Genomic DNA, 15,229 nt, shown 5'->3' with positions numbered 1-15,229 from the left:
GTGTGGCAATATGATGTAGTGGCAATAATGGAAACTTAGCTTAAAAATGGTGAAAACTGGCCACTTAATATTCAAGCATAAAGTGTTCAGAAAAGATTGGGAAGGAAAAAAGGGAGGTGGGGTGGCAGTACTGATCAGGGAAGACATTGTGGTATTGGAAAGAGAGGATGTCCTAGAGGGGACAAGGACAGAATCCATTTGGTTAGTTGAGAAGCAAAAAAAAAAAAATCACATTTCTGGGACTATTCTTTTGGCCTCCAAATAGTGAGAAAGATAGAGGAGCAAATCTGCAGGGAAATCACAGACATGCCAGAACTATTGAGTGGTGATATTGGGAGAGCTGAATTACCCAAATATCGATTGGGATAATTCAAGAGTAAAGGGTAAGGAGGGGGAAAATTTCTGAAATGTGTTCAGGAGAACTTCCTTCACCTGTATGTTCTTGGTACAGTATCTGAGCAGTCACAAATGATGCTGAACATTGTGCAATCATCAGCGAACATCCCCACTTCTAACCTTATGATGGAGGGAAGGTCATTGATGAAGCAGCTGAAGATGGTTGGCCTAGGAAACTACCCCGAGGAACTCCTGCGGTGATGTCGTGGGACTGAGATAATTGACCTCCAATAACCACAATCATCTTTCTTTGTGCAAGGTATGACTCCAACTAGCAGAGAGTTTTCCCCAATTCCCATAGACTCCTGTTTTGCTAGGGCTGCTCGATGCCATACTCAGTCAAATGCTACTTTAACATCAGGACCAGTCATTCTCATCTCACTTCTGGAGTTCAGCTCTTTTGTCCATGTTTGGACCAACGTTTGTGATGAGGTCAGGAGCTGACTGGCCCTGGCGGAACCCAAACTAAGCATCATTGAGCAGTTATTGCTGAGCAAGTGCTTTTTAAAAAAAAATTTCATGGGATGTGGATGTCGCTAGCAAGGCTAGTATTTGTTGCCCATCCCTAATTGCCTTTGCCAATTGAATGACTTGCTAGGCCATTTCAGAGGCAAGTTAAGAGTCAACCACATTGCTGTGAGTCTGGAGTCACATGTAGGCCAGACCAAGTAAGGATGGCAGATTTCCTTCCCTAAAGGACATTAGAGAACCAGATGGGTTTTTACAACAATCGATGATAGTTTCAAGGCACCATTACTGAAACTAGCTTTCATTTCCAGATTTTTTTGTTAATTAATTGAATTTAAATTCCACCAGCTGCCGTGATGGGACTTGAACCAGTGTCCCCAGGGAATTAGCCTGGGCCTGTGGATTACTATTGGTGACATTACCACTAAGCCACTGTCTCCCCTTGATAGAATTGTCGATGACCCATTCCATCACTTTGCTGATAATCAACAGTAGACTGATAAGGCTAATTGGTCAGGTTGTGGGAACACTTGGGTATGAGTGATCATCATATCAAAGTTTAGACAAGTAATGCAGAAGCACAAGGAACAATCTAAAGTAAAACGTCTAAATTGGAAGAGGGCTAACTTCTGTGGGATGAAGGGATCTAGCCAGAGTAAAATGGAACCAAAGCCTGTCAGCAAAGTCTATAATGGAACAATGGGTGATCTTTAAGGAGATGTTTCAGGTACAGTCTAGGTCCGTTCCAACAAGGGGGAAAGGTAGGAGAACCAAAGTCAGGGCTCCTTGGATAACAAGGGAGATAAAGAATATGATGAAACAAAAAAAGGGTGTATGATGCATGTCAGGTGAATTCTTCAAGCAACAACCAGGTCAAATACACTAAGTTCAGAGGTGAAGTGAAGAGGAAAATAAGACTGGCAAAGAGAGAATATGAGAATAGAATCGCGATCAACATAAAAGGGAACCCAAAAATTGTCTACCGGCATGTAAGTAGGAAGCAGGTAGTAAGATGCTAGGTGGGGCCTATTAGGGACAAAGGGGGTGATATACGCTTAGAAGCGCATGGCAACTTTTGAATACTTAAATGAGTACTTTGTATCAGTGTTTACTAAGGAAGAGGATGCTGGCAAAATATCGGTAGAAGCGGAGATGGTAGAGGTAATGGATGGGGTGAAAATTGAGAGGCAGGAGGTACTGGAAAGGCTGGCTATGCTTAGAGCGGATAAGTCACCTGGTCTGGATGGCTTGCATCCAAGGTTGCTCAAGGAAATCGGGGTGGAAATAGTGGAAGGGCTTACTATAATCTTCCCTAGATACAGAGGAGGTGCCAGAGGATTGGAGAGTGGTAAATGTGACACACTTATCACAAAATTTGTTACAGCACAGAAGGAGGCCATTCGGCACATCATGTCTGCACCGACTCTCCGTGTGAGCAATTCACTGCCTTCGCCCCGAAACCCTGCACATTCCTCCTTTTCAGATAACTATCTAATTCCCTTTTGAATGCCTCGATTGAACCTGCCTCCACCACACTGTCTGGCACTGCACTCCAGATCCTAACTACTCCCTGCAAGAAAAAGTTTTTCCTCGTGTTGCCATTGCTTCTTTTGCCAATTACCTTAAATCTTTCCCTCTTGTTCGAAAAGGTGTATAGACAGTCCTAGTAACTACAGGCCAGTCAGTTTTAACATATGTGTTGGGTAAAGTTTTAGAAACAATAATCAACAAAAGGCAAAGATCAACAGGCACGTGAAGAGGTTTGAGCTAATTAAGAATAGCCAGCACAGATCTGTGAAAGGCAGGTTGTGCTTGACTAATCTAATTGAATTTTTTGATGAAGTAACAGTGAAGCTTTACGAAGGGAATGCAATGAATGTTGTCTATTTAGATTATAAGTGTTCGACAAAGTACCACATAAAAGACTGATTAACAAAAATGAGGCTCATGGAATAGGAGGGTCATTGTCAGCTTGGATAAAAAATTGGAGGACAGAAAACAGCGAGTCATAGTAAATGGTTATTTTTCAGACTGGAGGATGGTACACAGTGGTGTTCCCCAAGGGTCAGTGCTAGGACCACTGCTTTTTTTGATATATATAAATGACTTGGATCTTGGAATAGGGAATCACATTTAAAAATTTGCCAATGATACCAAACTTTGAGGAGTGGCAAACAGTTAGGATGACGCAAATCAACTGCAACAGGACATAGATAGGCTAGCAGAATTGGCAGACAAGTGGCTACTGGAATTTAATGCAGAGAAGTGTGAGATGATGCATTTGGTAGAAGGGATGGGGAAAGGTCGTATAGACTTAATGTTCCAAAGAGTGCACAGGGACAGAGGGACCTGGGGGTGCACATGCATTGAACTCTGAAGGTGGCAGGACATATTGAGAATGGTCAGCAAAGCATGTGGGATCTTGAGTTTCATAAACAGAGGTACTGAGTACAAAAGCAGGGAAATTATGCGGAACCTGTATAAAGTTCTGGTTAGGCCACAACTAGAGTATTGCGTCCAGTTCTGGTCAGTAAACTTCAGGAAGGATGTGAGGGTCCTTGAGAGGGTGCACAGGAGGTTTACCAAAATGGCTCTAGGATGAGGGATTTTAGTTACAAGGTTTGGGTGGAAACGCTGGGGTTGTTCTCCTTGCAGTGAAGGAGATTGTGAGGCGATTTGATAGATGTGTATAAGATTATGGCAGGTTTAGAGAAGGTAGACAAAGAAAAGCTGTTCCCATTTGCTGACGCTACAAGGACTAGGAGACACCGAGTTAAGGTTTTGGGCAAGAGATACAGGGGGAATATGAGGACGACCTTTCTTTTTTAACACAGCGAGTAATGACCTGGAACTCACTACCTACGAGGGTGGTGGAGGCAGAGACAATCAGTGATTTCAGAAGGAAATTGGGATGGGAACTTGAGGGAAATAAGCATGCAGGGCTACAGGGATAGAGTTGGGGAATGGGACTGACTGGAGAGCTAGCACTGACTCGATGTTGCCGAATGGCCTCCTTCCGTGCCATTATGACTCTTTATGGTGTTATGATTCCTGTGGAGATCACAAACCAAAAGAATCCAATCCACCGACCAACCCCAGTTTAGAAAAAAAAGACAAGATTTCACTTTTATAAATTTTACTTTAACACCAAAACTGAAGCCAACATAAATTAAACATGAACTAACAGTTAAATCACGATCAATAACATACATAGCTTAAAGATTACACGGTAATTATCAGATGCAACAAAGATAGATCTCACGGATCTTCTGGGTAGTCCTCTCAGCACAGATAGCACCTATTACGGCCACAAAGTCCTTCAGATCTCTGATCTTTTCAGGTAGATCTACAGATCCCAACTTCCAAGATGCAGACACAGAGGTATGCCTTCTTGTTGATAACGAGGATTACAATCTTCCCTTCAACATTTCGGTCCTGTCGCCTCTCAATGTCCTCAGCCTGGGTCATGACAGCTTAATGGTGCGGTTATATTGGTAACTCTTTAAGGCACCAATAACAGCTGTAGCAACTCGGATTTGCCAAGGGCCAGCTCCCAGAAAACAGATTCTAATCACAGCAGCTTGTCTTTTTTGAAAACAACAGCTTGCTGCTTGTTTCAACACTGCAGTCTATAATCTTGTAAAATGAAACCAGAGTTCCAGTCACATGTCTCTGTTCATATGACTTTGTTTTACCCGTTTCCATCCAGCTCTAATTTCTAATAACAGAACTCTGAAGCTTTTGGTTTGATTTTCCAGTAAAGAACTGTCTCTGAAAAAAGTACATGCTTTGAATCCAAGATCAGTGCACCTACATTCAACAGATCAATTGTTCAAATAGCAGTCTGCACATGCAGACTTCATCACAATGAACCTCCAGAAGGCATTGTATAAAGTCCCTCATAAGAGACTGTTAGAAGGCAAATTATTTTTCTGGTTAGGAAACTGGGTGAGCAGGAGACAGAGATTAGGAATAATGGGTAGGTACTCTAATTGTCAGGATGCAACTCGTGGTGTTCCACAAGGATCTCTGTTGGGGCATCAACCATTCAGTGTATTCATTAATGGATTAGATGATGGGATAGAAAGCCACATATCAAAAATGTGATGATACAAAGATTGACGGTACTGTACGCAGTGTAGGTGTAGATGGAAGCATAAAATTACAGTGATATTGATAGATTATGTGAATGGGCAAAACTGTGGCAAATGGATTTCAATGTAGGCAAATGTGAGGTCATCCACTTTAGACCTAAAAGCAACAAGGTACTTTCTAAATGGAGAAAAGTTATAAAACAGCAGGGATCCAAGTACTCAGATCATTAAATGTCAGGCAAAGGATGGTAGAAGTTTGGAACTCTCTTCCACAAATGGCAATTAATATTAGATCAATTGTTAATTCTAAAACTGAGATTGATATATTTTTGTTAGCCAAAAGTATAAAGAGGCAAAAGGTATATAGAGTCAGGTTACCGATCAGCCAAGATCTCACTGAATGGCAGAACAGACTTGAGGGGCTAAAAGGCCTACTATTGTTCCTATGTTCAATATCACACACCATGTGGAGAAGAAAAAAAACTGGACACAGTATTCTAACTGAGGACTAACCAAGGTTTTGTGCAATGCCGAAAGGTTATGCTTTGGTTTTAGTGAACTGTGCTGTGACCCTAGAACCCGTTTTGTAATAGCTATAGCATCATAGCATCGATCATGTATCTTTAGAGATTGATTCACTAAAGCACCCAAATGTCTCTCTTTTACTGCTGGCTTTAATTCTTTTCCCTAGGGGATGTATGGATGTTTTGCATTTGATCTGCCCACATGCATAACACTATTCTAAGTTAAGTCACATTTGCCAAACATGGGCCCAATTCCGCCAGCACATCTAGATCTTATGTTAGTTACCTCCTCAAAAATTCAACATGCCTTATCCTTTACAAATCCACACTGGCTCTCTGATCTTGGCACGGCACCTCAGGAAGGGTATACTGGTGTGGACAGAGTGCTGCACACATTTTGTCAGAACAATACCAAGACTAAAAGGATTAATAATGAGGACAGGTTTCAGAGACCAGCTTATATTCCTTAAGGGGTGATCCAATTGATGTTTTCAAGATGATTAAAGGATTTCATAGGGTAGATAGAAACTACCTCTGGTGGAGGAGTCACTCAAGAACAAGGAGGTATAACCTTAAAATAACATGCAGACCAAGGGTGATGTCAGGAAGCATATATTCCCACAAAGGATGATGGAAATCTGGACTCTCCCCTAAAAAGCTGTTGAAGTTGAGAGTTTTGTGGGGGGGGGGGGTCAGGGAGGAGGGTGGTCAATTGAAAGTTTCAAAACTGTAATTAATAGATTAGGCAAAGATTACAGAACCAAGGCAGGTAGAACTACTATGAGTCAGATGATCAGGAGCTGAGCTGCAAGTTAATGCATACTCAGTGTCAGAGAAGGGCATTACTGATTATTCTGGTATAAAAACAGATAACGTTGGAAATACTCAGCAGTCCAGGCAGCATCTGTGGAAAGGGAAAGAGTGTTAACATTTCAGGTCAATGACCTTTCGTCAGATCTGAAACATTAACTCTCTTTCTCTCTCCACAGATGCTGCCTGTCCTGCTGAGTATTTCCAACATTTTCTGTTTATATTGCAGCTTTCTGGCAACTGCAGGGTTTTGCTTTTGTATTAATTATTTGTCTGGTACACATTTTACAAACCACAATCCTGTAGTCAGACTAAATTCAACTTGTGAAGAAATGCACAATAGATACAGTGCATTATCAACTTAGAGGCATATAATAGTCATCGCACACTGGGAGAAAAGAGTGAAAAGATGAATTACTGAAAACAGGAATGAACCATAGGATTGATTCATGATGGCAACCTCTACAAAAGGTTCTTGTAACCCATGTGTCAACTTCTGAGCAAAGGCCTCCACCCATCCACTTCCATTTACTTTCTCCTACTTTATTGGAGGGAGAGTTTATCCAAACTCTCTACCATCACAGAAGTTGCTCCAGGTGCATAAGATCACATAAGAAAGCTATTCAACCCACTCAGCTATTTCCTTCCCCAAACCATGTACAATCCATTCATAGAAACATAGAAAATAGGAGCAGGAGTAGGCCATTCGGCCCTTCGAGCCTGCTCCGCCATTCATTATGATCATGGCTGATCATCCAATTCAGTAACTTGTTCCCACTTTCCGCCCATATCCTTTGATCCCTTTCGCCCCAAGAGCTATATCTAACTCCTTCTTGAAAACATAAAATATTTTGGCCTCAACTGCTTTCTGTGGTAGCAAATTCCACAGGCTCACCACTCTCTGGGTGAAGAAATTTCTCTTCCTCACAGTCCTGAAATGTTTACCCCGTATACTTAGACTATGACTCCTGGTTCTGGACTCCCCCGCCATCGGGAACATCCTTCCTGCATCTACCTTGTCATTCGATTCCAGACTTCTCCCACCTATTTCATCTGTTGAGCCGAAATTATGTAAAGTTTCTTACTGCTGTCACTTCCAGGTAATCATGCGCAGAGTGCCTATCAAAAACCACATCCTGTGTTTTATATTATACATTATGTTCGAGGACATCCTGAGAGAGAAGGCACTATATAATTACAAGTTCTTTCTAGACATCTTGCTTAACACACCCATGGTTCCAGTAGCTTAGAAACCATGTACCAAACAGCTTTTGATCATCTCCAACTGTACTTATCCTTAGAACCCCTCATCCCACACTTAACCAGACTTTCATCCAACTGAGCGACAAAGCAATCTATTTCCAGTATTCACTAATCAATGTTTTATACCTGTTCTTGCCCAACATAAGGACACGAAGCGACTTCAAAGAAGAGAGACCAGAGATTTCTTCAATCCGATTGTTGTAAAGGTCCAAAAAGATAAGGCGTCGCAGGTTGGAAAGATGCTGGATCTGAGTGATGAGATTGTGCTGGAAATTCAACAAACGAAGTTGCTGCTCGCCCTCCAGAATCGGACAGACTGTTAGATTGCGCCTGGATAACAAGTAAAAACACAAAATTGCTGATGGTAAAATATTCAGCAGGTTCGAAATGTGGTCAAACAATATTTCCTATTTCAACAAAGAGCTGAGTAGTTCAAACCAATTTAAAACTGCAGTTCCCTTTCCCAAATAAGTGGTTATTTGCAAACAGCACGGAGTTTGAAGTGTTCGCTGTTGAACATACTGGGAAACCACAATGGTAATTTGAAATACAAATACGTTCCAAGGTAATTTTTTCTCAATAGAACAGTCATTCCAATTGGGCTAGAGGTGCAAGGGTCAGACACTGACCTTTTACCTGTGATACTGGAGGCGACATGATCAAGCACAGGTTTTTATGGACCTGGATTCAAAACCAGTGTACACTGATGGAAGTTTCCGCTTTCTGTTGACTTGAAGACCCTACGTGAAAAATGCACTGGGTGGTTTCAGTCCAGTCCCAATTGAGCCTACAGCAAGGAGGTCAGGCAGCACTTCCTGCAGTGTTCAGGCCCTGGCCCTGGCAGAGAGTAATCAACGGGTGGCAGAAACACAACTGACATTTGTTAAATGTCTAAGTTCTTCAGTCAGCATTAAACCTGCTGCCTGGCACTGCCTTCACACTCCCAACCAGCCCAAGTTGCACCCTCTACACTGAGGTGAAATCTCCTGCTACATTCTGCATACCCAAGCACCGCACCACACTAGACAACTCTATTAGGGGCCCTTAGACCCGTGCATTAATCTGCTCCAGCTTCAGACGCAACTTTAACTTGGAGGAGTTGCAAACAGTAATAGGCTAGTAGAATGAGCAGACATGTGGCAGATGCAATTTAATACAGACAAAAGTTTGAGGTGAAGCATTTTGGCAGAAGGGATAGGGTGAGGCAATATAGACTTAACGGTACAGTTCTAAAGATTGTGCAGGGACAGAGGGACCTGGGGGTGCATGTGCATCAACTTTCGAAGATGGCAGGACATATTGAGAGAGTGGTTAGCAAAGCATATGGGATCTTGGGTTTCATAAATAGTACAAAAGCAGGGAAGTTATGCTGAACTGTTATAAAGCTGTGGTTAGGCGTCAACTAGAGCACTGCATCCAGTTCTGATCATCACACTTTGGAAAGGATGTGAGGGTCCTTGAAAGGGTGCAGAGGAGATTTACCAGTATGGTTCCAGGGTTGGGGAATTTTAGTTATAAAGGTTAGGTTGGAAAAGTTGGGGTTGTTCTCCCTGGAGCAAAGGAGATTGAGGGAAGATTTGATAGAGGTGTATGAGAATGTGACAGGCTTAGATAAGTTAGACAAGGAAAACTATTCCAAGTAACTGATGGTACAAGGACTAGGGGACACAGATTGAAGGCTTTGGGCAAGAGATGCAAGAAGAATGTGAGGAAGAACTTTTTTTATGCAGCGATTGGTAATGACCTGGAACTCGCTGCCATGAGGGTGGTGGAAGCGGAAATAATCAATGATTTCAAAAGGAAATTGGATGGGCACTTGAAGGAAATAAACTTGCAGGGTTACAGGAATTGAGCAGGAGAGTGGGACTGACTGGTTTGCTCTGCAGAGAGCTGGCATGGACTCAATGGGCCGAATAACCTCCTTCTATGCCGTAAATGACTGAATACAAACGGAAACAAAGGAACACAGGAACAGGAGGAAGTCATTCAGCCTCGAATCTGTTCCGCTAATTAGATCTGTACCGCCATTCAATTAGAACCGCACCCGAACTCCATTTACCTGCCTTAGCTCCATATCCCTTCATACCCAAAAATCTGTCACTCAGTTACGATGCTGTAGCAAGACACAGCATCAGGCTAACAGATTCTGCTCCTCTTAATTTAAACTTGTTTTGTTTAAATTTTTCATTAATACACATTTTTTCAAACATGCAATGCCTCCTGAAGAGTATTATCTTTACTATTTAATTCAAATTCTTGAATAATTTGATTTTTTAAACAAAATTTAAAAAATAAAATTTTAACTCCCTCTTCCTTTCTTTCAAATTTATGAAATCATCACACTGCTGGAAAGGCAAACACACACACTAACCTTCTAAATCCTGAGCAAAGAGCATCCTTTATATCAGAAATGAAAACAGAAAATGCTGGAAATACTGAGCAGGACTGCAGAATCTGTGAGAGAGAAATAGAGTTGACTCTTCAGTTCCGATGAAAGGTCACTGACCTGAAACGTTGACTCTGTTTCTCTCTCCAGAGGTGCTGCCAATCCTGCTGAGTATTTCCAGCATTTTCTATTTTTATTTCAGATTTGCAGCAATGTTTTGCTTTTGTACTATTTATATCAGTCCCTGTGAAGGAGTCATTCAATGCGACAGGTAAATTAAGAATATGTACGGGTAAGCATGCATAGAACAGGTATGATTGCAATTTTCCTTGACTTTTCCTAAGGGGGATAATCGGTACAGGAACTGACACTTTGCTACTTGGTAAACTAGCAGCATTCCCATGTCGTTTCAGACAGGAAGTCAAAACCAATTAGTCTTCAGGTGAAGCAAGATTAGAGGGCAGAGATAACAGTTCCCTCTCTTCTGGTAATGTCCTCTTCCATTCAAAATCTGCTATCACCAGCCCCCTCCTCAAAAAAGCCATCCATGATTCCTCTGTCCTTCTAACCTCCCTTTCCTTTAAAAAGTCCTACAACATGCTGTCATCTCTCAAATCTGTGCCCATTTTTCCCATCATTCCATCAGTTTTCAGACTCTGCCACAGCACTCAAACAGCCCTAATCAAAGTAACAAATGACATCCTGTGACTGTGGTGCACCATCCCTCCTCATGCTTCTAGACATCTGTGCAGCCTTTGAGAGTTAACCACACCATCCTCCTCATTGCGCAGTTGAATGGGACTGCCTTCACCTGGTTCCTCTCTTGCCTATCCAGTTGTAATGAATCACCTGCAATGTCTTCTCTTTCTGTTTCTGCATGTTACCTCTGGAGTCAAGTATATATCACTTCTTATTTCTCAGTTACATGCTACCCCTCATCAACATCATCCAAAAACACATGGTCAGGTCCCACACGTACGCTGACGCCACCCAGCGCCACCTAACCACCACTGGATCTGTGTTCTCATTTTGCTTGTCAGAACTTCAGTTCTGGATCAGTAAAAATTTACTCCAATTAAACATTTCGAAGACTAAAGCTATCATCTTCACACTCGCCACAAACTCTGTTTCCTAGCCACCGATTCCATCTCCCTCCCTGATGACTGTCTCAGGCTGAATCAGATCCTTTGCAACCTCGTCATCCTATTTGACCCTGAGCTGAGCTTCAGGTCCCATTTGTTCTCCAACACAATACCTGTCTACTTCCACTTCTGTAATATAACCCAGCTCTGCCCCTACCTTAGTCCATCTTCTGCTGAAACCCTCATTCATGCTTTTGCTATCTCTAGAATCAACTGGGAATCCTATCTTGCACCACCCATAAGCTTAAGTTCATCAAAATGTCCTCGCAGAGAGGTTCATTAGTGTGGTTGGAGAGGGTTTAAACTAAATTGGCAGGGAGGCGGGCACCAGCATATAGAAGTAGAAGAGAAATAAGTGCATAGTGAGAGTGTTAGATAGTACTAGTGAAGGAAATAGTACCATATTAGATAGGAGAAGAGTAAGAAGGACTTCTCGGAATACAATGACACATTTACAATGCATGTATGTAAACACACAAAGTGTGGTGAATAGGTTTGGTGAGCCATAAGCGCTAATAGCCATTAGGGAATATGATGCGGTGGCAATGACGGACACGGTTTAAAAATGGTGAGGGCTGGGCACTTAATATTCAAGGGTACAAAGAGTTCAGAAATGACAGAGAAGGAAAAAAGGGAGATAGGGTGGCAGCACTGATTAGGGAAGATATTATAGTGTTGGAAAGAGAGGATGCCCTTGAGGGGGCAAGAACAGAATCCATGTGGTTAGAGTTGAGAAGCAAAAAGGGGATGATCACGCTACTGGGGGTATTCCATCGGCCTCCAAATAGCGAAAGATAGAGGAGCAAATCTGCAGGGAAATCTCAGAGAGGTGCAAGAGCTATAGAGTGGTGATATTGGGGACTTTAATTACCCAAATATCGATTGGAATAATGTTAGAGTAAAGGGAAAGGAGGGGGAGAACTTCCTTGACCAGTAAGTTCTCGGTTCAACTAGAAGGAGGCATTGCTGGATCTGATGCAGGAGAGTGAGGTGGGCCAAGTTGACTAAGTATCAGGGGGAGGACATTTGGATAAATGTGATCACTGTATCACAAGGCTTAGATTAGTAATAGAGAAGAGCAAGGAACAATCTAAAGTAAAACATTCAAAATGGAAGAGGACTAACTCCGATGGAATAAGAGGTGATCTAGCCAAGGTAAAATGGAACCAAAATTTGACAGGAAAAACTGGAAAGGAACATTAGGTGATCTTTAAGGAAGAGATGTTTCAAGTACAGGCTAGGTACATTCTAACAAGAGGAAAAGGTAGGGGAACCAAAGTTAGGGCTCCTTGGATAATGAGGGAGATAGAGAATATGATGAAACAAAAAAGAAGAGGCCATATGATGCATGTCAGGTGAATTCTTTAAGCAAGAACCAGGTCAAATACAATAAGTTGAGAGGGAATGTGAAGAGGAAAATAAGACTGGCAATAAAAGAATGAGAATAGAATGGCAGTTAACATAAAAGGAAACCCAAAACTCTTGCACTGACATGTAAATAGTAAGTGGGTAGTAAAGGGGACGGGGGGGGGGGGGGGGTGGTGAGCCTATTATGGACAAAGAAGGTGATACATGCTTAGAGGTGCAGGGCAAGGCTAGAATACTTCATGATTACTTTATATTGGTGTTTACTAAGGAAGAGGATGCTAACAAAATATTGGTGGAAGCGGAGATGGTAGCGATAATGGATGGAGTGACAATCGACAGGCAGGATGTACTGGAGAGGCTGGCTATGCTTAGAGTGGATCAGTCACCTTGTCTGGATGGCTTGCATCCCAGGTTGCTAATGGAAGTGGAGGTGGAGATAGCAGAAGGACTTACCGTAACCTTCCAATCTTCCCTTGATATGGGGGCGGTATCAGAGGATTGCAAAGTTGCAAATTTGACACCCTTGTTCAAGAATTACATAGAATATAGCAAAAACAGGCCATTTGGCCTGATCAGTCCATGCAATTATGCTCCACTCGAGCGTCTTCCCATCTTACCTCATCTAAATCTATCATCGTAACCTTCTCCCTCATATGCTGGTCTAGCTTCTCCTTAAATACATCTATACTGTTCACATCAACCACTCCCTGTGGTAGCGCATTCCACATTCTCACCACTCTTTGGGGAAAGAAGTTTCTTTTGAATTCCCTATTGGATTTCTTGGTGACTATCTTATAATGATGGCTTTTAGTTGTGCACTTCTCCACAAGTGGAAACATTCTGTATCCACTCCATCAAAAAGTGCTTAAGGATATTTCTGGTAACTACTGGCCGATCAGTTTAACATCACTGGTGGGTAAGGTATTAGAAACAATTATCAAGGAAAAAATTAACATGCACTAGGAGAGGTTTGAGTTAAATAAGGAGAGAAGCATGGATTTGTAAAAGGCAGATCGTGCTTGACTAATCGAATTGAATTGTTTGATGAAGTAATGGAGGAGGTTGAAGGGAATGCAATGAATGTTGTCTATATGGATTTTAAGAAAGTACTAGACAAAGTACCACATAAAAGGCTGGTTAACAAAATTGAGGGCGAATGGAATAGAAGGGTCAGTTGTCAGCTTGGATAAAAAATTGACTTAAGGACAGAAAACAGCAAGTTGTGGTAAACAGTTGCTTTTCAGATTTGCAGGATGGTAAGCAGTGGTGTTCCCCAAGGGTCAGTGCTGTGACCACTATCTTTTTTTTTGAGATAAATGACTTGGATATTGTAATACAGGGTAAAATTTCAAAATTTGCCAATACCAAACTTGGAGGTATGGCAGACAGTGAGGATGATGCCAGTTGACTGAGCAGGACATAGATAGGCTAGCAGAATGGGCAGACAAGTGGCAGATGAACTTTAATACAAAAAAAGAGAATGTGATGCATTTTGGCAGAAAAGTTTGGGAGAGGCAATATTTTGGGCTTCATAAATAGTGGTACTGAGTACAAAAGCAGGAAAGTTATGCTGAACCTTTATAAAGTTCTGGTTAGGTCACAACTAGAGTACTGCGTCCAGTTCTGGTCACCACACTTTAGGAAGAATATGAAGGTCCTTGAGAGGATGTAGAGGAAATTTACCAGAATGGTCCAGGGATAAGGGAATTTAGCTACAAGGTTAGATTGGAGAAGCTAGGGTTATTCTCCCTGGAGCAAAGGCAGTTGAGGGAGATTTGATATAGAGGCCTGCTACCCGACCTGAACCCGACGGGACCCAACGACATGTATCAGGTTTAGGTCGGGTCAGGCCCAACTTCCGGAGCCGGCTTTCGGGCTCGGGTCGGGCCGGGCCGGGCCGGACACACACGGTATGTGCTCTGCTGCTAAGTATTAAAAATAAAAAACTTACCTGATCTGGGAGTCCGGAACAAAACTCAGTCTTCGCAGTGAGCGAGTGACGTCACTATGACATCATCGCACATGCGCTGCAGCTTCTTGCAGGCTCGGTGTCAGGAAGCTAAGGAAAGGGATGGCCAGATCGGGTCGAGTAGTGGCGTGGCAGGGTCGGGTCAGGCTCGGGGCAAAATCGGAGGGACTCAGGCCGGGTCGGGCTCGGGTCGGCTGGGTTCAGGTCAGATTCTTTTTCCCGACCTACAGCAGGCCTCTAATTTGATGGAGGTGTACAAGATTATAACAGGTTTCTATAAGGTAGACAAAGAAAAGCTGTTCCCATTAGCTGATGGTATATGGAATAGGGGGACACGAATTTAAAGTTTTGGACACGAGATACAGGGGAGATGTGAGAAAGAACATTTTTTACGCAGCAAGCTGTAATGACTTACGAGGTTGGTGGAAGCAGAGACATCAATGATTTCAAAAGGAAATTGGATTGGCACTTGAGGGAAATAGACTTGCAAGGCTATGATGATAGAGCGAGAGATGGGACTGACTGGAGTGCTCTACAGAAAGCCAGCATGGACTTGATGAGCTGAATGAATCATTACAGCACAGGCAGCCAATGACTATGACGTGCAGACTTAAGATTTCTAATAAGACCCTTAAGTTTATATATTATTTGTAATTACAAAAGTTACAGCAGTTAGGAAGCAAGATAAGTTAATCTGAGCAGTTTCTCTCTGGTGCAGACAAAGGATGTATGAAACACAATACTGAGGACTACAACACCAGAACGTAATTGCATCACACCATTTCCTTCATAAATATGGATACAGGAAT

At 42.4% G+C, this 15,229-nt stretch overlaps 1 protein-coding gene across 15 annotated transcripts in view; it reads right to left on the bottom strand.

Moving 5' to 3' along the window:
* LOC137350732 (leucine-rich repeat-containing protein 49) overlaps positions 1-15,229 on the bottom strand; it is a 422,174-nt gene that overhangs the window by 382,560 nt on the left and 24,385 nt on the right. For all 15 annotated transcript variants that reach the window (XR_010969477.1, XM_068015697.1, XM_068015702.1 and 12 more), the window contains one exon: positions 7,682-7,885. Coding sequence is in view for 14 of the 15 variants with exons in the window: in XM_068015697.1 (XP_067871798.1) it covers positions 7,682-7,885 (204 nt within the window). In the remaining variant the exon portion in view is untranslated. The remainder of the gene's footprint in view (positions 1-7,681; positions 7,886-15,229) is intronic.

Source organism: Heterodontus francisci, chromosome 35, assembly GCF_036365525.1.
Source record: "Heterodontus francisci isolate sHetFra1 chromosome 35, sHetFra1.hap1, whole genome shotgun sequence".
NCBI classification, from domain to species: Eukaryota; Metazoa; Chordata; class Chondrichthyes; order Heterodontiformes; family Heterodontidae; genus Heterodontus; species Heterodontus francisci.
Note: the sequence above shows the minus strand (reverse complement) of the source record. Positions and strands in the feature narration are given on the sequence as shown.